The sequence below is a fragment of the Crocodylus porosus genome, unplaced genomic scaffold (assembly GCF_001723895.1).
Source record: "Crocodylus porosus isolate Cpor-Errol unplaced genomic scaffold, CroPor_comp1, whole genome shotgun sequence".
Taxonomy (NCBI): Eukaryota; Metazoa; Chordata; order Crocodylia; family Crocodylidae; genus Crocodylus; species Crocodylus porosus.
In genome coordinates, this window is record NW_017728917.1 from 13,027,017 (window position 1) to 13,050,126 (window position 23,110).

The window sequence follows — 23,110 nt, forward strand, 5'->3', positions numbered from 1 at the left end:
CCCCCCCACCCCCCATCCATGCTGCATCTGCCGTGGAATAAAACCCAGCCCTTGCACCTGAAACCATGGGTGGAGGTAGAATTTTGAAAAGGGGGGTGAAGATGGTGAGGTGCATCATCACATATAAAACAACACATTTTTCTCCCGTTAAAAATAAACTAGAAGCTTTACAAACGCGTTACAGGCCCTGGGCTATCTTATTCAATTTAAGATGGAAGCAAAAACAAATATAACTTCATTGGAATGAGTTAACAACAGTCTGCCGGGCTGTGAGAGAGAATTGTAGAAAATGAGGGCTGGAAGAGACCTCAGAAGATCTAGTCCAACACCCTGCTCCCAGCAGGACCAGCCCCAGCTAGATCAGCCCAGCCAAGGCATTGTCGAGCCAGACCTTAAAAACCTCCAAGGATGGAGAGTCCACCACCTCTCTGGGTTGCCTGTCCCAGTACTTTACCACCCTCCTTATGGGCAAGTTTTTCTTAATATCCAACTTCAGCTTCCCTTGCTGCAGCTTGAGCCCGTTGCTCCTTGTCCTGTATCTGCCCACACTGAGACCAATTCAGCTCCGTCCTCTTTGCAACCCCCTGCAGGGAGGTGAAGGCTGCTATTCAATCCCCCTCGGTCTTCTCTTCTGCAGACTAAATAAACCCATTTCCCTCAGCCTCTCCTCACCAGTCATGTCCCTCAGGCCTCCAACCATTTTCATTGCCCTTCATTAGACCCTCTCCAATATGTCCACATCTTTTCTGTCGTGTCAAAACACGACACAGGACTCCAGATGTGGCCTCACCAGTGCCAAACAGAGGGGAAGACTCACTTCCATCGATCTGCTGGCAACGCTCCTGCCAATGCAGCGCAGGATGCTGTTAGTCTTGGCAACAAGGGCACACTGCTGGCTCAAATCCAGCTGTAAAAGCTTCATTACCAGAGCCGATAGCAGACAGCGAAGCAAAGAGCAAAGGCTGGCTTGATTGGTGGAACATCCAGACCATTACAAAGGAGAGATTAGCAGCATGTGTGACCAAGGGGAGGTTTATCACCGAAACCACACTGCCAGCTTTCCACGCAGCCTGTGCTCCAGCTTGGTCTCCCTTCATTACTGGGGAGCACCTGCTGTCTGTAACGCTGGGTAGAGACATTGAACAGCTAAAGATCACAGTGCAAGTAAATAAGCATTGTTGCAGCCTGCTTCAGTCCTGATGCCATGCACCCGATGGGGACGACAGCTCATCCAGGGACCAGGCCTGCAGCTCAGCTTGGGCAGCTGGGACATTTCAGAGCTGGCCATCCTGCCTCCTTCCTCCCACTGGAAGAGCTCAAGGTTTGCACCAAGTTTTGTTCCAGGCAGAGCTCCTCAGTGCCCTTGTATTCCTGCCACTTCAAAAGTAGGGAGGCATCTTTTCCCCCAGCAAGGAAAGAGGGTGCATATGAGCAAATTAGCTCTCCTGGGCAAACTCTTCATCCTTTTAATCCCTGGGGAGAAGAGGTCACTGCTGAAAGGGGCTGTAGAGATAGCACATAGACAGGCTTTCATGTAGTGGCTGTCCTAGCACCAAGCCCCTTTCCTCTAAGTTGCCTGCCCTCTGCCTTCTACTTGGCACATCCATCCTGATGGATGAAAAGGAGCTTGCAGCATCCTGCAAACGCCAGGAAAGCTACAGATTACCTACTATTACGGCCTGGAGTGGAAGGCAGCTTTGAAACAGTAGCCTGTCGCTGGGGTTGTTTATTTTAATTAAACAGTTGCTGGAGCAGTTCACGCCCAGCTCCGTGCACGCCGTGGGGTTCACGCTGTTCTGGGGGAGGAGGGAGGATGGGGAGTGCTGTTCCCAGCTTGTAGGCTGTAGTCCTTTTGCCATCAACCCGGTGCTCTTGATGGGCACCATCAGGCCCGATAGCATCCTAGTCCCCTCGATGCTTTTGCTGCCGTGTTCATTACCATGAATAACACTTCTTAAATGCATCTGCTAAATGTTTACCAGAGCCAAATATCCAGGGTTGTCTTGAGGCAGATTCTTCCCTTGTTTACACCAATGCAAAGCCTGGATAATCCTGTACCGGTCAATGCAGAAAGCAGTATTGGGCCCCCAATCTATTCACGTGCCTCCCAGCAGGCATGGGTTGCTGTTGCTCACTGACTGCCTTTTGGGAGGGGGATCGGGCCCCCCGTGTGCCTTATGAGTGCTATGTGCGCCCCCAACCCATCTCCTCAGCCCTCAGTCTAACAGGCCAACCGTCGCCTCTGCTGGCGAGTCCCAGCTGACCGGCAACTCATTATCCTAGCGACTGCATTGATTTCAGTGGAATTACTCCAAATTCATGTTGACAGGGCAGATTTGGGCCGGAGAACCGCTGCTGTTATTAAAACCTTTGCTAGAACCAAATGCAATTCTTCCTTCCTTCAGGGTATTTCTGCATCTGGAGAAGTGTGAACATAACATCGCGTGAAGTCCTAATTACATCACAACGTTTCCACTCCATGGACACAAAGCAGAAGTTCACCTGATTGCATTACGCTTCACAAAGTCCTGATGAAAGCGCTGTGGTCCAGCAGCATTTGACAGACCTTGGAAAAAGCGCTGTCGAAATACGTTAGATCTGCGGCCGGCGCGGCTCCGCACAGTGTCGGCCACAGGTCGCCGCCATGCTTTTCAGCCGAGTCTACTGAGAGTCACTTTTTACTGCTTCTTTCTTCCTCTGCAGGTGTTTCTGAAGAGCGACCGGGTGGCCAGGATGGTGCAAAGCGGGGGGTGCTCCGCCAGCGACTCACGGGAAGTCTTCAAGAAGCACATCGAGAAGAGGGTACGCAGCCTCCCGGAGATTGATGGCTTGAGCAAGGAGACCGTGCTCAGCTCCTGGATGGCGAAGTTCGATGCCATTTACCGCGGCGAAGAGGACCCCCGCAAGCAGCAGGCCCGGATGACGGCGAGCGCAGCCTCGGAGCTGATCCTCAGCAAGGAGCAGCTCTACGAAATGTTCCAGAATATCCTGGGCATCAAGAAGTTTGAGCACCAGCTTCTGTATAATGCATGCCAGGTAGGAGCCCCTCCGTCTTCGGCTGGGAGCAGACAGGAGGCCTTTTATCTGAATAAGGCGGGTTTGTTTGGCAGGATGCTCCAGGGTGCTTTCCGCTGGGATTGGTGGGGAGAAGGGAGGGGAGGGGGCCTGAAGCCTGGAGGTTAGTGCACTCACAGGCAACGTAGGAGGCCTGGACCCTGCAAAGCCAGCACTGGATCCCCAAGACTGCACTAAGCACTAGGTGGTGGTTCCCCAAGTTTGGCTGTGGTTAAGGGGACAAAGGGCTTCAGGGCTTTCTTCCCTCTCTGCGCCACTTGGCTCTGCTCTGCTTGTGTCTGCGGGCTGGAGTATATGGAGTGCTGGCACGAGGTAAGAGATGCAGGAGCAGCGAAGAAGTTCCCTTTTCCCCCTTTCGTTGGCACTTCTTTTTTATCAATGAGCATCGCGCTGTCTGAAGGGACCTCCCCCGGGGCCTGTCTGCACTGCACAGTTAATCTGGCTTCTGTCCCAGTTCTGCCCAGTCCCCGCTTGTCTGTGAGCCGAAGTGCTGACGCCCGGAGTTTGGGAAAGGCTGCTTTGGCCCCTCGGGCTCCCTGTGCCCCTTGTTCAGAGGGTTTGCACAACCAGGGTCGGAGCCCATGTTTTGCTGTAACCTAAGCTGCGAAAGGAAAATAATGCGCTGGGAACTCAGGGCTCCTAAAGGACAGACAGGTCTTCCCGTGGCTGACACAATTGACTGGGAAAGGTTTCTAGAGGGTCTTAGCACGGAGAGCTGTGGGATGTGTCAGGCAAGTGCGGAAACTATGAGGACATGTTAACACCAGCAACTAACTGTGATGTGGCAAAGCTTGCACCAGGCACGAACAAACTCAGGTGTCCAGACTCTGGTGCTGATCGCCCGGGCTAACCGTGCTCTACAGGTGAATCCTAAACTTCCCAGTATTTAAAATGTCCCTTCTCCTTACCCAAGGAAATCTACACATTACCTCAAGCTTGTGTTAAATATGCTTTGTATCAACCCAGTAGCGAATAAACTAGAGCCTGGTCGTAGCCACAGCTCTGCCCGGTGTTGCACAGGGTAATGCCGGCCCTACTCTGCAAAACCAGCAGCAGCTGCTTCCCACAGCCCTGGGTTATGGCAGCCATCCTGCTTGCTAGATCTTCCTTCGGAGCTTGCTGATTGCTAATGAGGCAGATGAATTGCCGTCGACCGTCACTTAACACGTACGCCAGATCCCTCTGCCTCCATAGGCTCAGGGAAGGAGCAGCTAGGTCTGCGACTCCATCAGCATGCCTGTCCTGGTGTGGAAAGAGGCAGCTCCGAAGTTGGCCTCTGTTTCAGCTCTGTGTGTAGCAGGGATGCAGGGAACCAAATCCTGAGGTTCCCTGCAGGGTATTTGCTTGGCAAGCCTGTGCTCAGAGGCTTGGCTGACTCTTTTTTGAGCAGACAGTGGTGAAACCAGATGGGCTTTTGGAGCAAGACCTTGTTCTCACTTCAGGCCTTTATTCTTTGTGAGCAGGTGCTAGAAAAAAACCCTGCCACTCCTTGTTGCCCGCCTATGGGCATTTTTTCAAAGCCACAAAAAGCAATTACTTGTCTAATTCCCATTCCCGTAACTGTGCCTAAGGAGGTGTCCCACAGAAATATCTAACCCATTCCAGAATCCTGGTAAGCCGTGTGCAGTTGTTAGGTTTTAAAATAATAATAATAACAATAATAATAATAATAATGATGATGATAATAATGATAATATAATAATAATAATAATGATAATTTAAAAAAAGAAAGAGATGGAAAAGGGGGGTGGGAAGTCTGATACCAATGAGAGAAAGAGAGAGCTGCCAACGTTTGAGAGCTATAAATAGAGACATCCAGAGAGAAAAATGAGGATGCACGGTAGTGACACCATTAAAATGCATTGGAGGGAGCTCTCGGGAGAGCGAGCAAGTGCCTGAGTGGGAAAATGACAGCTGTTTTGCATATGTAAATAGAAGGGGATGAGGGGCAGGTGGCATGGCCTATCACAGCAGGAACCATTAATGTATAACAACAGCAAACTTTAAAGCCGAGTACAGACACGACACTTCTGCTGGCATAAGTGATCAGAAACCTGTAACAGAACAGAAGTTCGGCACACATCGACTAGTTTAAAAATGGCTGAACCCCATCTCAGATTTGCACCCCTCTCCCCCAACCAAAGGGTGAACGTGTGTTCTGTTTGCTAAAGTACGCCACTTTTAGAAAACCGTGCAACTTAAATTGATTCTGTCTCGGGCTTTTTGAATGCCTGTACCTAACCCGAAAGGCTTTCCCTCCCTCTCTCCCTGTTTTCATTCTGTTCACTTTAGTTCGCCTCCTCTCATCTTCCCTGGCTTGACGAGCGAGCTTTATACCCAGCCTGCCCTGAAAAATGAATAGAGCAAGTTTACTCTCCAAGTGGGCAGTTGTGCTTCCACCCTATTTTGAGGGTGCTGTTTGCACAGGTAGCACACGCTTTGTGCTTCATTGTTGCCACTCCATCTGCATATAAATTATGGATTTGATTGTGTCATGCTGTATTGTTTCCATACAGACGATGTTTCAGTTATAACCTGTTTAAGGACTGCTCATTTGGTTCCTCATAAAGATGTATTGCCTCTGACTGAGTAAAACTGATAGCCTAATGAGAGAGATGAGCATGGTCTGACTCTTGTCTTGTCAAAGCTAATTGGCAGTACAACTTCAATCTTTCTCTTAGTAACCTGATTGGGGCATCTATTGTCTGCTTCCTGAGAGCAAAATGATTTGGGCTATTTTCACTTTCAGTTCCCAAATGTTTAGCCACAGAGCAGGGACATTGCAGGTACTGCCAGTACCAACAATAAGGGGGAAAATTGTATGCCTAGCACGTCTGACTGTCAGGATTTCAGAAAAGTGTCAGTCACACTGATCATTGTGCACATGTTAGCTATTGTGTGCGTACTGACGGTGGAGGTCGGGTGGGCAGCTATGGCAGAGTCTGGCATGTCGCAGAGGACATGGCACAAAGGTTTGGGGGCTCTCTGCAATGCCAGCGTATGCCAGGATTCATCCTGCAACTGGGGACATAAAGTCAGACCTTAGTGCTGAGAGTAGAGGTAACTGTGAGGTTTCCACGTGTGTGTTAAGTAATGCACAGCCCAGCCTGAGACTGTGGTACTGACTGAATGCTATGGGTCGGTGAACTATGGATTAGAAAGCTGTGTCTGGCAGAATCCGCTCTGAACCTGCAGACCGCTGACACCAATGCAGTTAATTGATCAATCAGTCACTGAGGCTGAGAAAAACAAACCGGCTTGGTTGCCGATACCGCCTGGATTCTGGATCCTGCCTGGGCTCCTAATTAGACATTTGTGCTTCAGGCTCAGAGGCTGCTTGGTGAGACCCTAACCTCTCTTTTCGCCACTCTGGAGAGCAAGAAGGCTGGAGGGCTTCTAGAATTAGGCATTCACGAGAACAACTTTGTCCCAGCGCATCCAAGACGGTTGGAACAACGCCCTGGTGCATTTAGCACTTAGCATCCAGAAATCGTGGCACTCCTTGCCAAGAGCTTAATTACAAAAGCTGATCTCCCCTAGATGCAGCCACAGCAGAGCTAAGGAAAGAGGTTTCAGATTGACCATCCTCTCCTTTGTTATTGCTCTTCTTGCATACCCAGGCCAAGGTCATACTGGGAGTGTTTGCCTGGTGGGTAGAGCTTCCATGCTGGTGTGGACATAGACTGTATTAGCATCTATGCTATCTATTGCTCCTGACAATCCTTTAATCCTACATTTGTGCTGTGTTAGCTCATCCCAGCTCCTGGGCCATGTGAAACAAGCCACAGCACCGTATTGCCCTGTGCAAATGCAGGCATGAGATTAGGGAAAATGAGCAATGGCTGTGCTTGGAGAAGGTAGGAACAGGTAAGAGAGCTCTGGACTGAGCAACGTGGCTAGTATCTTGACCCATGGTAAGCCTCAAGCTCCCCGTGGCTTCAGTGAGGCCAGGGTTTCACCCAAAGGGTAGGTTCAGTTCAGAGAAAGATACTCATGTATGCCTCTCGGAGAGCATCAACTCTGCTGCCCTGCTAGGACCAGCTGTTAATTATGTTCCAGAGACTGTATACTTATTTATTGCCATAGAGGAAAGGTTATTGTTACAGGGATTTTTGTATTATTACTATTATTAATAATGATGATGATGATGATGATAATACCATACCCCTGTGTGGTTCAATGGGAGTATTCGTAGCATCCCAGAAGTGATACTGTGGCGTCTGGGATTAAAACAGAGCCAGAGGGATTGATGTGGTAGGAAAGTTTTTTGGGTTTTTTTTCCAGAATCAAATAAATGGACTGACATGGCACTGAGAGGAGGAGGAGGACAGTGGTTTTGCCTGCCAGGGCCTTCTAGCAGGATATGTTCAAATAAGACCCAAAGTCTGCAAGCAGAGGTGTAATGAGGAAGTTTTGAGTCCTGGGCAGTGGTTGTGGTTGAGCCAACGATGGCAGCAGCTGCCATTCTTGCTCCTGCTATAACAGCGTGCCCAGGGCTGGGGCCCCATTCAGCCATCCTGAGTTATGCTGCTCTCTCAGAGCTGTCCCTGAGCACGTCGTGCTTCCCACAAGCTGAGTCCCTGCATTTGTGGCAGTCTAAGAAGAAAGCATCTGCGCTCCTGATGATGAATTCTGCTTTTGTACTACGTATAGGTGAGAGAGCGTGTGCATTATACAGGAGGGAATAGGAGGGGTGGTCCCTTATTTCAGACCTAGGCCTCAAGAGACACTGGGTTTTAATTCATAGATCTGCCTTGAAAATTATTTTGTGACTAGAAGATCACACGAGAGCTGATTTCTCAAAGTGGTTAGCCCCTGGCAGCTTTCACTCTGGCACACGTGCTGGGTCATACAGGCTGTTTTGAACATCCGGGCTTTGTGGCTGGATTTCCCCCGCTCCCCACCAAAGGCACAGTTGTGAAGTTCCCATTGACATCAGTGACCATTGATAGGTTTGTCCTTTGTGTCTCCCTAATCAGATTGTGTTAACCTCTGTGATTTTTTTTTTTTCCCCATCTGTGAAATGGGGATCCTGTCTGTTTCTCTCAGCCCAGAGTTAAGAGGTCAGCGAGTGTAAAAGTACCAAGAATGAAAGGTAACGGCAAAATGCTATTAAATTAATCCGTTTGTTGTTCTGAATCTGGGCTTGCATTATCTGTGGGAAGCTGTCCTCTTTCATTTTCCTGCTACAGGCAGGGCAGTTGGTTAGCATGTCTCTCTCTCACTGCAGGTTACGGGCTGTTGGCTCAGCCATTCCTTTTCTAAATGTATGTTTTTGAAGGGTGAAGCACTTTTTCCCGCAGGTCTTAAGCATAGTATATGCAGTGGCATTTGAGTTAAAGGGAAAAAGATTGCCTCCCTAAGCTACTAGTGCAATAATTCCCATAAACAAGAAATTTAAAACAAATGGCTGTCTCCAGTGCACCGTATTTGCCGAGTAACGCATGCTGGAGCGTGCCCAGAGGTGACATCCTTTCGGGCTCTATTCCTAGCAATCTTTGTAAGGTAAAGCAGCACTACCAATTACTAACATGGGTACACAGGGTAAATAAGGCTAATGCAGTGGGCTGCATCTCCATCTAGTGGCTGGTTACACAGGAAGATAAAAGCCTGCAACAGCTACTAAGTAATGAAGGATGCGTCTACATGTGCATTAACACGCTTTAGTGAATGCGCGTTAAATCTGGTACCTTCATTGTGAGATGCTAGGAACGTGCACATTAGCCTGTCTTAATTAACATCAACTAAAGAGCACAGTTTTTAAGTGACACTTAATGCGCAGTAGCCTATTTGAATGCACGTTAATTAAGAACACAGTGTTTAAATGATGCTTAATGCGCATTAGCCTATTTTAATGCACATTAAAGCATCCCTGAAAACCTGGTGCTGTTTAGTTAATGCACATTAAAATAAGCTAATGTGCATTAAAGCACACATGTAGATGTGCCCAGAGTTATTGCCTAAGAACCAGGAGCATTTTTACACCTATCAGTGCCACAGCACCGGGCACTTTGAAAAGCGCCTGGTGCTGTGACACTTGCAGTTGTATAAGCAGCAAAATGTACATCTGTGCTGAGAAAATGATGGTGGCGTGGTTTTGAACTAAAACACATTGGAGGTTCTTTAGTTAAAAAATGCATCGCTGCCATTTTCTGGGCACTGATGCGCATTTTGCCACTTATACAACTGCATGCAGTGCAGTGCAGTGCACATCAGCTCATGTGCAGAGCAGACTTGATTAATTAAGTGACAGAGTTCTGGCATGTCGTGGGACAAAAAGTCTGTGTATAAATGCCCATGATTTTAAAGTCATGCTTAATGTGCATTTGCCTATTGTAATGCTCATTAAAGCGTCACTGAAAAAACAGTGCTCATTAAAATAGGCGAATGCACATTAAAGCACATATGTAGACATGCCTGGAGTTATTTCCTAAGAACCAGGAGCCTACTTTGGGACCTGAAGCCTTTGAAATCAAACCCAACAGGCTAGCACTGTCCTAAAATCAGACGGCTCACTCCACCCAAAAGCCTGCTGTTCTTTTTCATAATTAAATCAGACCAAAAAAAGCAGAATCCTGATGGTATTCCAAAAACCCAGAAAGTTCAAATGTTGTTTTTTTTTTAATGCAAAAATGTTGCACAAAATTAAGAAATTCTCCCCGACTCCTTCCACGCCCCGTTCAGTTCTGTTCAACATTGACAAGGCAGTTACACAGCTCTGACAGATAGATTAAAGACAAAACAACCTGACACAAAAGGTTTTGATTGAGTTTGACGGACTGATCTGTTTTGATCTGGCTCTTTCAGAATAGATGGAGTGTTTCATTTTTCCAATACAAAGTAAAAATTAAAAAAAAAAAAATCCACAAAAAAAGAACAACTGTGTGGCAAATACCTTCTGCAATGAGAGAACTTCTTTGGTAGAAAATGCTTCACAAGCTGTAGTGCTGACAGCTCAGGCAGGGGTCATTACGTCTGCTTCGAATCTCTCGGTCTTTACACATGTGTCTATACATCTTTTTTTTGCTGGAATTCAATAACAGACAAGAAATGCAGCTCCCCTGTGTTTGCAGATGCGTTCAGAGGGTGAAAGAATGACTAATTTGAAAGAACTCTGAAAATCCTGAAATACACACTTTTCCAAGAGTACAATAGGGATGTGAGAGTTCAATTGCTACAAAACAGAAATCAGCAGTTCCTGATGCACTGATGGCCTCTTGTGCCCACCCTGCTGAAATGAGGTTTGCTTCAGTCCTGAAGCCGGTGAAAGAAGAGTGCCACCCCTAGCGCATCGTGGCCGAGTCTCAGCAGGGAGGCGATTGAACTGGCTATGAGAAGCTTTCAGGATGCTCCCTCGAGCACATTCAGGAGGCGTGACGGGGAAGTGGGTACTGGCAGTACCTGCAATGCCCCTGCTCGGAGGTGAAACAAAGGGCTCCAGGCTGCACAGCCTCCGATTTGAGTCCCTTTCTTGGTCACTTCCCCGTGTCCACGTCTATTAGAAACAGCCTCACCTAACTGAGAACAAACCAACCAACAAGTAAAAAAAAAAAAAAACACAACACAAAAAACTCCATCCTTGAAGTACTTTGGAAATGACTGAATATTTCAAAAGCGGTAAAGCGTTGTCGGCAACTCAGTATTTATTTCCATGGAAACGGAAACGGCAACCTGAAGCCTTCTGCAGGATTGTAATTACTCTGGGAGCTTTCAATGGCTGAGTCTCAGCATGCCTGCCAGTGCCGGAGTGTCTTCGAAAGACCGTAGTGATTTAACTCGGGGTGTTAAACTGAAAGAGGAAAAGACCAGGCAAATGGGATGAAATTGCCCAGTTATCATCGGTCTCTCTCTTTTTGTAAAATTGTCTGGGGAGATGGAGGGTTCGCCGTTCCTACTGGCTTTGGGAGAGGTGGTGACACAGCTGCCTGAGAGGTGTCTGACTCTCGGAGGGGACGGATGAAAGTCTAGCTTTGTTGCCCTCTCCCTAGCTCTTCAGTCAAAGCTGTCTTGGGTTTGCATGAGAAGGCCCAAGATTTGGAGGCAGAAATGTGTACAGCAGAGTAGAGCAATGACAAGTACAAAGGTCGGAAGTCACAGGTTGTTCGGGTGCTTTGAAAGTCACTAGTGCGTGCAAAGAGGTCCTTTGTATGGCCCTTCAAGTATGATGAGTGACTATGTAAGATGAGCGCCGTTTGTTTTTCGTTTTCTTTCTGTATCAAGGATGCTCATCTTACCAGGAAAAAGAGGGGGGATGGGGAGGTTGAAGTGAGAGAAGGAGCTAGCAATGCAAATACAGACTGAATCAGACTTGGATTGTTTCTTGCTGTCCGGTCTCTGTAACGATAAGAACTGAACTGGAGAAAGAGGGTCAAATCCCAGAGGGGAACATAGGCCAGTAGCTGGGATACAGACAGGTGAGCCTCTGCCTGGATATGTATTTAGTCTTTACATCAGTGTACGAAGGAAGTGCACAAACAATATACAACCTGCTCCCGGTGTAACTTACTCTACTCCAGGGAAAGATCAGGGATAAAAGGACACTGGTGTGAGATGCACGTGCTGTAAGTCTATAGCTTATCCCAGAGTGGCCCTTTGCTGAAGATCAAAAGGCTATTAATTGCTCCACAGCAAGGTAGTGGCAAAGTGGTAGTATAGCACTTCCAGCCACTTTGGGATAGCTGGTCACGTGTCCAGTCCAGATCCCAGTGTAGCTGGCTTTGGTGCACAGAACTGATGCAAGAAACAGGTCACGTCCTGAGTGAACAACTGCATGGATGCATTCGAGCCCCCAGCATCTTTGCTCTCCTACTTCTTGAGCCAGAGAGGAGTTAAATGCAATAATTGCTCGTGCTTCTCAACAGAGATTATCGAGAGCACAGTGGGAGCAGAGCTGAAGAGTAAGAAAGTGCCATTTCCCACAGCCCCTTTTCAGAGCAGAACCTTTTAAGAAACATCTTAAACGTTTAAGGGCTTTGCCCCTGTTGCGCATGCTTAATGTATACAAGCAGGTATGTATGCACACATTCAGTAGCTGTAGGGTCATCTTCTGCTCTGCGCTATTATAGACAGAGAGAGTAATCTCGGGTCCTATAATTAAATTTAAAGTAAATTAACTCTTCTATTAAACAAAATAAATCTGATGTAGCATAATACTGTATTCTCGAGTGATGACTGATCAATAGCTCCTGCAAAGAGTAGGCAAATGCTGCTGAGCAGATGGTCATGGCTGGGACATGGTCAATTAAACTCATTAAAGATGCTTTCATTTAATTGGAGGTTGTTTTAACCCCTGCAGTTCCCAACTGGAGATGTGTGTGGTTGATTCAGGGGGGAGCTTGAGTTTTGGTCCTATGGTGGCCACGAAGCCCTTCTGACTGGTGTCCGGCTTATTGCCAGTATTGAACTGGAGGGGACGAGGAAAAGATGCTAAGGATATTCAGGTAACCATGGCAGAGACTCCCAGAAACAAGGGGTCGGTATGAGAAGAAAGCCAGGTTGTTTATTAAAGTAAAAGCAGCCTCTGTTCTGCATCCTTCCCACGCTGCCTCCTGCCAGCCTTCTCGCTACAGAAAGTGGATGCATCCCCACAGCCTGGCCAGACCTCACTGGTTCCTTCAATGCATCATCCGGCCCTGGTGACTCACTTGGGTATCTTATCCATACAGGCCAGCCCCTGCACAGCGTGTGGCTACAAAGGCAGCCTCCGTTTGTGTTCATCGCACGTCTGGGCAGTGTTTTGAAGGGTCAGGCCCCGTGTGCCACAGCTGTATGCTGGAGGCATTTCTAAATGGCCACAGAAGTCTACAGGGGCTCCTCAGTCCAAAGGCAGAGCCTTGGCTTTGGCTGCAAGGAGTGCTCAGGGGAACGCATTTGATCCCCTTTGCTCGTGTCCCCGAAGTCCACACACCCCATCGCTGACAAGGTCTGATGAAAGACTTGGAAGGGGAATGAGCAGAGAGCAGCACCATTAGCCAATAGACCTCATAGCCATGCAGCATTGTGGGGCTGGGAACACCCTGGGAGCAGCAGTTTTGGTGCATTTCAAGCAGCACATTCAGATTAAATTAGAAACGGTTATGCTTCATCTCATGGGCTGCCTGAGCATGTTCTCGTAGAAAACCAGATCTAGGCTGCTCCAGCAGGGTTGATGCTAGCATTCTCATTACAGCCCCAATCCAGGATGATTCCTGGGAGCATTTGTACTCTGGGAGATGGGCTTTTTGTATTTTTATTTTCTCTGGCTGGATAATGCCAGCAGTGCTGGCGTTCTGTGTGGACTGATTAGGATCCACGGTTCAGGGTTTAAATTACCATCAAGAAGTCTCTTCAGTTTCATTGTTGTTCAGTTCAACCCCTGCATAACTTTTGCCTTCTGTGTTCGAACGAAAAAACTGATGTTGGAGAAAAAAATGTCTGAATACATCGTAAAATCTGGATGTCTGACGCTTTCAGTCCATCTTAATCTCTCTGTTGGGGGAATATACTAATGTTTCCCCCCCCCAAACTGAAAAGCTAGCCTGTGGCTTTACTTTCCCACTTCATAGCCAGATTTCTCTTGTAATCAGTTCAGAAGCACTGTTTTGAATGGACACGTATGAATATGACTCTCCCATTTTTGGAAAAGACAGGCTGTGCTGTGAATGCCTGATGCTTGGTATTCATGTGCAGGGAAAAGTAATGATGATGCTTTTGCAGTTCCCTAATGGATCACAGGGGATTTGCCTGATTTACTTGCTGTACATAGAGGATTGGACATCTTTAGGGGTGGGGAAGTTTTCAGAGCTTTAATGACCAGGTGGGAGACATGTGGGTGCCTCTGATCGCACCTGGCTGCTTACGGCCAGTGCAGGCCAGGAAATCAGCTCTGGACATGGTTCTTAGTGACAACAGACAGTCACCAGCGGAGAGAGTCCCACTTAGTAAGACCATGCCCTAGTCTGTGCAGAAAGGATGCTCTCAGAGTGTGTGAGGTCCTGGCAAGGAGTGGAGAGAGGGTAAAGGCTCTGCATCGACATGAGCATGACTGCTTGGGGAAAGCAGGCTCTCAAGGAATGAGTAAAGGTGAGATTGGAGACAAAGGAAGTAAGACGTATTCCCCAAAGCAACTGGAGAGGAGGGGCAGGGAAAACGAAGGGGGACAAACAGAAAAGGCGTTCAAGGGAGACTCTTTCTGCCAAGGATCACTGATGTGCTGAAGGGGTGCTGAGATGTGCGGCAGTTCATATGCACGATGCAAAGAGGTAGGGGAGCACCAGGTTCAGATAGAGATGTCATGGAGAGAGCACTCTGCTCCCTGTCCCCTGGGGTGGGATGCGTTATAGCTGGAAAATTCAGTCCCCTGGTGTCATTTATTTTCCCTACAGTCTTGCAAGATGATGCGTTGCAGTGTGACATACCCAGGCAAGGGACGAGCCTGCCACTGTCCCTGGCACAGCTCTGCTACACCACAATGCAGGCAGGCTTGCTTCCTGTTTTTGCGTAGGTCCTTCCCTCATCTTCATCAGTAGTCTATCAGAAGACGTCCCAGTAGCCTGCTAAGTGACGTGTCTCCTGTGCAGATCACTCCTTCCCTCATCCTCTGGGCTCTCTGGTGTGGAGGGAATTGCACAGGGCTTGTGGAGATTGTGTCACCCATTAGGAAAGGGTTGTGTTGCTGCCTTTGGAGAGAGACAGACCCAAGGGTCTGGGACCAGCTTCCTCAGGAGCAGACCGCCAGCCCAGGATGCCTGTCAGGAATGCCGCCACTCCATACAACTGGTTCTGAATGGTATGACTGGTGTGACCAGTCATAGAAATAATCATAAAAAACATAGTGTCTCAGGTGCTTTATGAAAATCTTGCAGTGAGATCACCTAAGCTTTTAAAACTACCCTGGTGCATCACGCTACTCAAAAACAGCAGAAGGTAAAAAGGCAGATTTCATGGGCAGTGCTAAAACATGCAGACCCCGTTTCTGTAAGGGGACTTTGACTCCAAGTCAAATCTTGTCTTTAAAACAACAAAACAAAATTGCCTCTTGCTTTTCTGTGAGGGAGAGTGCTTCCAAGCAGAGCATGAAATGTAGTTTCCCAAGCTGTGTATTGGGTGCTTGATGAGCAGTGTCTCAGGGCAGCTCATTTTCACTCCTCTCTTTATACTTTCCACAAACCAAGATGGCCAACGTAAGGCTGATCAAGGAAACAACTCTGCCAGCCCCTTCAATGAGCAATCTCACTTCTTTCTTTTCAGCAGCATCTTCTTTTCCAAAGTGCCTTCTCCTGCCGGTCAGTCTGAGAAGCTCTCGGAGAGCAACGAGATGTTGTCCATGCCGTCTCACTTTAAGCAACTTAGTGCTAACCACAGGAAAAAACCGTAAGCGTGGTTATCTGAAACGAAGGCTTGGGGTATCTAACAGGACATAAATGGAGCATGACCTTGCACCAGTAGCTTGCCCCATTAGCATGGTACAGCAGTTAGCATTTAATTTTGCATTCGGGTCTTTTAATGTCGTTGACATTCTGCACCACAGCCTTCACCTTTGGCCACACACTTCCACCCCATATTTCATGCTAAAGTGCTGTTTTTACTGGGTGAATTTTCAGCAAAGTTTCCATCAGTTTAGTCTGCAAATATCTGTAACAAAGAACCTGGAACTTGGCTGAAAATCTACCCAGTAAAAATGTATATTCACCCAGTAAAAATCTGTAACAGAGAGCCTGCTAATTAATATAGCCTGGGGCTGGGAGATTATCCTGGCAAGAGATGAGGGCAAGTTTTCCCTTTTAATGGGGCACAGGGCTTCTTCCCCCTTTGTTTATAGTCTAGGGGCTTATTGTTTGTGTTGCAGTTGAGCACCGGTGGTTTGGTTTGGGACTGTAAGGAGGTCCCGTTAGTGCCTGAGGGACACGCGATCACTTTGAGCCCTGCCAAAGGCAGACTTAAGGCCCAAGTGAGGGTTGAGCCTGGAGTAGGCAGAGCATGAGGCCAGGTGCCTGGCACCCAAGAAGGCAAGAGCAGAGCTGGTGCCTCAAAGCCAAGTCCAATACAGTGGGCCCAAGCTAGAAGGCCTAGCTAAGAGGAAAGGGGCAGTGGCCAAGGAGGCCAAAGCCCCAACAGGAGAGAATAACAATAAAGCAACACATGCATGGCTTGGGGCATAGTGTAGGGGAGGAATGGAGCCATGCAATTTGCCCTGCAATTATGGCTATGGGTGCTCTACTGTGGGACGATTGAGAGAGAGACCCAGTAAGGGGCCTGAGAGTAGTGTAGTCGAGACCAGTAGGGTGCTGGGGAACCACAGTGGAGATCCAGCTAGACTGGGCCCCACACTGAGGCCCGTGGGCAGACTCCCTTTTAATCCTATTCTTATACCAAGGTGCGGTAGGCGAGACAGAAGGGAGGGCACCCTAGAGGAAAGCAGGCCACGGTGATGGAGCCACCCTGGGGCATCCTGGCTGTCCCTGGCACCCCAGCATGTTACACATCAATCATGCAGTGTGTGGCTCTCTGCAACTTGCGCCATCCCGAGGTCTTCATTTCAACCGGGAATATATTGTCCGAGAAGCAAGAGCAGTGTCAGCCACAAATGTAAATATCAATCTACTTTCTCTGCTTTCTATCTGTGATGGAACTGAAACCACGCTTGTGACAAATAGCATCCAGCATCTGCATGTATAAAAAGTTCCCATTTCATATTTTACAAAGTCTTCTCTAATCTTTATTTCTAGAGGAAAGGTAGTAAAAAGTGGTGTCTGTCTGGGGTGGTAGCTGCTGTTTTCCCCACTGTCCAAATCATGTTCATTGTTCCAGAAAATAGAACTGCTGAATATCTGTCAGATCATGCAGAAATATTGACAGTGAAGAAGAATGAAATGCAGAAAAACTAGGAAAAGCCTTTCATTTATAAATTTTCATCCCGTTGTTTTGGCTGTAATACACAATATCCTTTCATTCATCCTCACATCTTGATTCAGAACCAGCTTCAAAGTTACATGGCTCAGACTGCGGAAAGAGCTGAATAAATTTAAAACAAAATTAGGTTACCCCATCCATCTGCATCTAGAGCAATGATAATATAAGAATAGGGAGGAGTAGGGGGATGGGAAACAGCAGAGATTGTCCTTCCTAAAGGATCCCCCTGTGGGGCAAGGTTTGTATCCCTCCAAACACAACTAACTCAGGAAGCCAGCAAGATTTGATGCATTTCAAAAGATCTGTCATCATATCCATTGAGCATGGGAGCTGCCTCGTACAACTTTCTCCGTACCAAATCTTTATGCTCCAAATATTTCAAAATATTATGAGTTTTGTGGACAATCTTATCCCACTTGGGCATTTTAATCTTCCAGTGAGAGACTGGAATATGAGCTGCAGGAGGCTTTGACATACAGCCACATCAGAGGCAGTAGGTTAGAGGCTCGCTTTGCTGGGGAGTTTAAAGTGGCACTACAGTAGTTCAGAGACAGAGCTGCTGGAAATCCTTGCACATAGGTTTCAGTGCACTGTCTATAGGGCAGTGGGGTTGCCAGTGGGGTGAGGACTACCACGCACACTTTGCATGTGTTATTTGACCTTGTCCTGGTGTTTGGCCCAGTCAGCTTCCCATGTCTAGAAACTGCTCACAAGAGGTGTGACTAGCTGAGTCTGTGACATGGTTTTTCATCCTTCCTTAGGACTGCCATGCCTCTTTGTAGAGCAGCTGCAGCTGACCTTGGCACTGCCATGAAAAGGGAAAGTATTTGCATCTCATGGCTTTATGCTGGGTAGCGTGACACCAGTAGTTGCTTCCAAAGACCCCCTTCTTACCTGGTTAAAGACAGAAGTGAAGTTGGCAGTGGGTGCGTCTAAACTACAAGGCAATGGCAATGGTTTAAACTAGCGACGGTACCATTCTTCTGAATCCACGGGTATTGCCGTCTTGATGAAATGACGGCAAAGCGTGAGAGCACCCAGGTGAATGACCCTGCAATGAGGATGAGCATCTGACAGACGCAAAAGGATGCATCAGCGAGTGGTGGCATCCTGTTAGGATTCAGCTAAGAGGTTTTGTGATGGTAGACCATGCGTTTTGCTTCTGGATGTCTATCGGTGACGGCTCGCCCTCATTTCTGTGCTGGGAAAGGGAGGGATTGGAGAGGGAGCTCTGCATACTTCCAGCCATGTCCCTTTGAACTCTCCAATGGGGATAAGTAGGAGGTAGAGCTTTTTATCTGCACGCAAGGGCTGGACAGGCTGAGCCTCTGCTGCTTAGAGTGCTCTGCTCTCACTGACTTTTTAATGGATCGAGTTAATGTTTAGTCTTGCCGATGCTGGAGAAGAGGTCAGAGAAGTCTCATGGATAGCGATTACTGGTTTAAAATAATAATGCTGGAGGAGGGAATGTTTCCCTCTCTTGTTTCCACCCCCTCCTCCCTTCTGCTGGTCTATGCCAGGGTCCTGGCTGTCTAACATTGTGCAAGGGCAGCTGAAGAGCATGCATACATTATCTCAGAAGGCAGGGACCAGATTCAGATTCGGCACCAGGTCAGTGCATTGCCTGTGCTACTGGAATGCAGTTGTATGAAGAACTGTTTAAATGGCAGAACAGCTTTACTGAGCCAGCTGATGCCAGCTACTTCGGGTGAAAGTGTCACCATGTATGCATAGTGATTTTGATGTTATTTTAAAGCCCCAATATTCATTTGTGTTCCTGGAACCTGCAACACGCATAAAGACACATGATCTAATACTTGATGCATGCCTTACTGCAGTCTGTCGTCATGAATTTGCCTCTTTCACTTACCTTCTCTCCACCACATATTTATATTGTGTCGTGATTTTGGATTTCCACTCCCTCACGTCACACACAGTTAATCCCAGCCAAAAATCCAGATGGCTAAACAACAGTTTCGTGTAAATTAGCTGGAAGAGCTGTGTCTGTCACTGTCTAACTTATTCAAAAATAGCCCATTGGAGGAGGGCAGACACCTGGTCAGAAGGAAGCACCTTGCTGGTGTCTTTGAAAGGTCAGGGGGCAGGTTAACTTCAGTTGTTCCAGGAGAAATATAAAATTAATAATCATCCATCATCATCATCATCATCCACTATGTAGCATCAAAGAAATGTATCAAGAATCAACTTGACAGCTGGCAAAGAGAGTTAACCAGCCTTAGGATTTGCGGAAGGAACAGTTTCCTTTCCTCTAAATGAGATGGGAGCAAAGTCTCTTCCAACAGCATTTTTAGAGAGAAATGCCATTGTTCCAAGACAAGTGCAATGGTTTCCTTTGGGAAGTCCCGGCTGACAGTGTTGGCTTCGGCACATCAAGGCAGGAGGAAACCAAGAGCATGGTAGAAGGGCTGTTGCCATGTGTTTGCTCTCCACGGGCGATCCCTGCTTGAATCCTGAGATGTTTTATGTACTATCACATAACTTTGTCCCTCTCCCTTGTTTCTCTGCTGCCTGCACTGTGACTCCCGGCCAGTCTTATTATTATTTAACATAGGCAATTGTTCAGGGTCATCACTAGGCCAATCTGTTCCTGCTCTATATATGATGATTATAAAACAGCTGTGACTGTCTGGCAGCCAGTGGGGAAGGTTTATTCCAGGAGATGAAAATAGCAGAAGAAGCAAAAATGCATAAGAGAAGATCATTAGGATCGTTAAACCTTTCCATCATAGTGCCAGTCGCAGCCATATCCATTATATGCCTAAAAAAAGGAGGCCATGTCAACTAACAAAAAGATATTTCCATCCTAAGAATGCCAGCTAATGCCCTATAACTCCAGTGTTGGGCTGTTAGGTCACATTAAACCCCTTAGTAAGATGACCTAAGTAAGTTCAAATCATCCTTAAATCAGCACATCTACCTTAAACCTAGAAGGTTCCCCTGGAAAAGGGAAATCATATTTCCCCTTGCCATAATCAATTGTTGTTATGGCGTAAGGATGCACAAAGGTTATTCAAGGATACAAAGGTCATTCAAGGATCAGGACTCCGATGCAAACACTTCGGCACAGGTTTTTAAAGGTGGAAAGATGTCTGAACTCCCTCTGAAATCGGGCATCTTTAATAATCTGTCCATTAGTCCTGTCCTGTTTATAAGCCAGGTTACAACAGGGAGGAGGACAGCAGAGGACCAGGTAACAGCAATAGAAATGTGTCTAGCTCAGTGGACGCATGCTAGGTGAGATTAAGGGGATGCGATGGCCTCTCTGCATAGCTGCACAGGCTTACCAGGCACTATCAGGTGCTGAATGCCAATCAAGAAGTAAATAACACCTGGCCCAAGACAGTCAAATTTTTATAACCATTAATAGCAAATCCTGCTTGGCGCTGATAAATCCGCTCAATAGCGGGGAGCGTGCTCAGAGGACGGAAATCAAATTGGCAATGGAGAAGAGTGGTCAGCAGAAAATCCCATTGAGATCAAAGAAAAGCCCACTGGATAGCCACAAATCCCCTTCAATAACATGAAACCCCGTCCAGTGGGAAATCAACAGAGATAAACTCCGTTTGATAAGAATTAGGCGCTGGCATGCATCCCTCACAGCAGCAACACGGGTGGCCCATCAGGGGACAGCGGTGAATTTAGAGGCAAAGCTAAGAAAAACTGACCTTATTTAATGAGAAGCACAGCAGTTCCCCTGTAGCAGTCTGCTCTTGGGCTCATTCCCTAGACTCCTGTCTTGCCATCCGCACCACCAAGTCCAGGGAAACTTTTTCTGTTAATTTTTGGCTTCCCGTTGGTCTAAGCCAGAGGTTTGCCTATTCTCCACAGAGAATTTCCATGTGCTGTCTGGTGTCTTAGCACCCTTGCAACACCCCGGGACAGATACCATGTTCAATGATTGACACTGGAGGTGGGGGGAGAGAGAAAGTAGATCACTGGCTTCTTTCTGCCCTGCTCCTGCCTTTGCCAGTGTTGATGCAGAAATCACTGGTCTGACTGGTCATAATAAAAGATCCCGTCTAGTCTTCAGATTGGTAACTCTAGGGAGGTGCATTTGCATGCAAGCGATAGACTTGCAGATGAGACTGCAGAGGAAGAAGTGGAAGGGGCCAGCCTCCATTCAGAGAGGGGAGCAGGTGTCCCATGGAGCAAGTATTGCCACCTGTTTGTGTAGACGTTCAAGGAAGAAGCACTAATGCCAGCTAATGCACTATAACTCCAGTGTTGGGCTGTTAGGTCACATTAAACCCCTTAGTAAGATGATCTAAGTAAGCTCAAATCATTTGTGCTGGCCTGAAGTGTGCTTCCCAGACACAGATCCTTGCATTGCTGTAGGGAGGAAGCTGTGGGTTATCAGCCTTATACACATGGGAAAGCAGTGATGCAGTGGGGAAAATCCTGGTTGCAACCAAGTCAGCAGCAAACTTCCCGAGGACATCGCTGCGGTGCCAGAATTAGGCTGTCAGTAAATCCCCAAAGTCCCTGACTCGCAAGCCAGAGGCTGTCCCTCCGGAGTACTCTGCCTCTCAGACGTAGGAGTCAGATTTAAAACACTGTTGTTGTTTAACAGTCAAGTTGGTTGGGATTAAATCGGCTTCTGAAACGAGGTTGCGGGGGTTCGAAAGCAGCTGTCAAGGAATTGGATTTCAGATCCCCCCTCCACAACCACCCAGAAGTTGAATGGGTCTGGGTCAGAAACCATCAGGTTACTTAGGAGACTTGCTAGCTAACTGGGAAATGTGCCCCCACAGGCTGCTGAGGTGTGTCAGAGCCTGGGGGGCTGTAATTGGGCAGCTGAAGTGTGTAGCAAACTCCCATCGGTTTGGGAGCAGAAGCTCTGACACATGCATGTGTGCAAGGAACAATTTTTATGTTAAAACCTTTCTTTTCAAGTACTCAGGATTGGATCTCATTTTGCATTTGTCACTGTGCCATCAGATGCGGGAGAAAGCTGCCAGCTGCACAAACCTGGCTTGCTATTTTTGTGGGATTTTTTTTTTTCATTTTTAGCTTTCCTATTCCCAGCTCGATGAGCCACCTACCATCGAATGCCACCTTCATGCTCACTTCAGAGAGGGCCTCTGGGAAGAGTTGCCGGCAGGTGTTCTTCTTAACGTTGGTTCACCTGTTAGCAACATTGCTCTCATCCTTCCAGAAATGAGCACCCCAAAGTGTGCTTAAACACTGGCAGATGGCAGAGCAAATGCAAGTGCAAATATGCAGAGAGCAAAGATCTCCTTTTGGACTGGAAAGCTAAGCAGCCTCCCCTGCCCTGTGCCACGCTGTGTTCTTTCCTGGCTCTGTTATCTTGACTAAGATGCTCTTATTTACATATTTTCTCCCCTGCCTGCATCTCTTATCCTTTTTATTTTTTTCTTTCGTCCACTCATCTCCCACTCATGCCAAGAACCTGCTCAGAGAGCCAAGCGGTTCTCTCATGCCACTTTGTTCATTTTACCTGCAATGAGAGGGGGGAGCGTGGCATAGCTGTGAAAACCAAACCCCCAAAGCTGTGGGCAGGCAAATGAGGGGTTTTTTTCCCCAGTGGAACGGGGAAGAAGCAACTTAAATAATTGTTCCATTTTTAGCAGCCGGCTGTGCAGAGGGCGTATGCATGCCTATACCATGTGCAGTTTTGCTGTCTGTACCCACTCCAACGCTGTGCTCTGCAGACCGGGTGTCGGATCATATGGGGATGAAGGTGCAACTATGGCTCTTCCTTCTCCCCAGTCCCACCCTCCAGCTTTTTCCCTGCAGGTATAGTGAAGGGGATATCATGGCATTATTGCTGGCTGGAAAACAAGGATGTTAAACCCCTGTGACAAATACTTTAGGCACTGCTTTTTGGATTTTTTTGTTTGTGTGTTTGTTTTAATCTGCCCATTTTGTGATTTTTCTTCCTGAGTGAGTGGCTTAGACATGCTACCTGCCAGGGATGGGTGCATATATAAAAGAGCTGAATCATGCTCCTCTGTCTGCTGCACGGGTCTCCCTCACCGATGAATTTCATGCAGGGAAAGAATTGTCACTGAGTGAGACTGGGAGGCAGAGTACAAATGAAATGGGATCCACGAGTATGATATTGCTCTTTGTCATGCACTGGGCAAGGGAGCTCAGCACAGGG

General features: G+C 47.5%; 1 protein-coding gene across 1 annotated transcript in view; it reads left to right on the forward strand.

Moving 5' to 3' along the window:
• Positions 1-23,110, forward strand: part of CADPS (calcium dependent secretion activator) — a 245,719-nt gene that overhangs the window by 53,541 nt on the left and 169,068 nt on the right. The window contains exon 3 of the mRNA XM_019536711.1: positions 2,704-3,036. Within this exon, the coding sequence (XP_019392256.1) occupies positions 2,704-3,036 (333 nt within the window). The remainder of the gene's footprint in view (positions 1-2,703; positions 3,037-23,110) is intronic.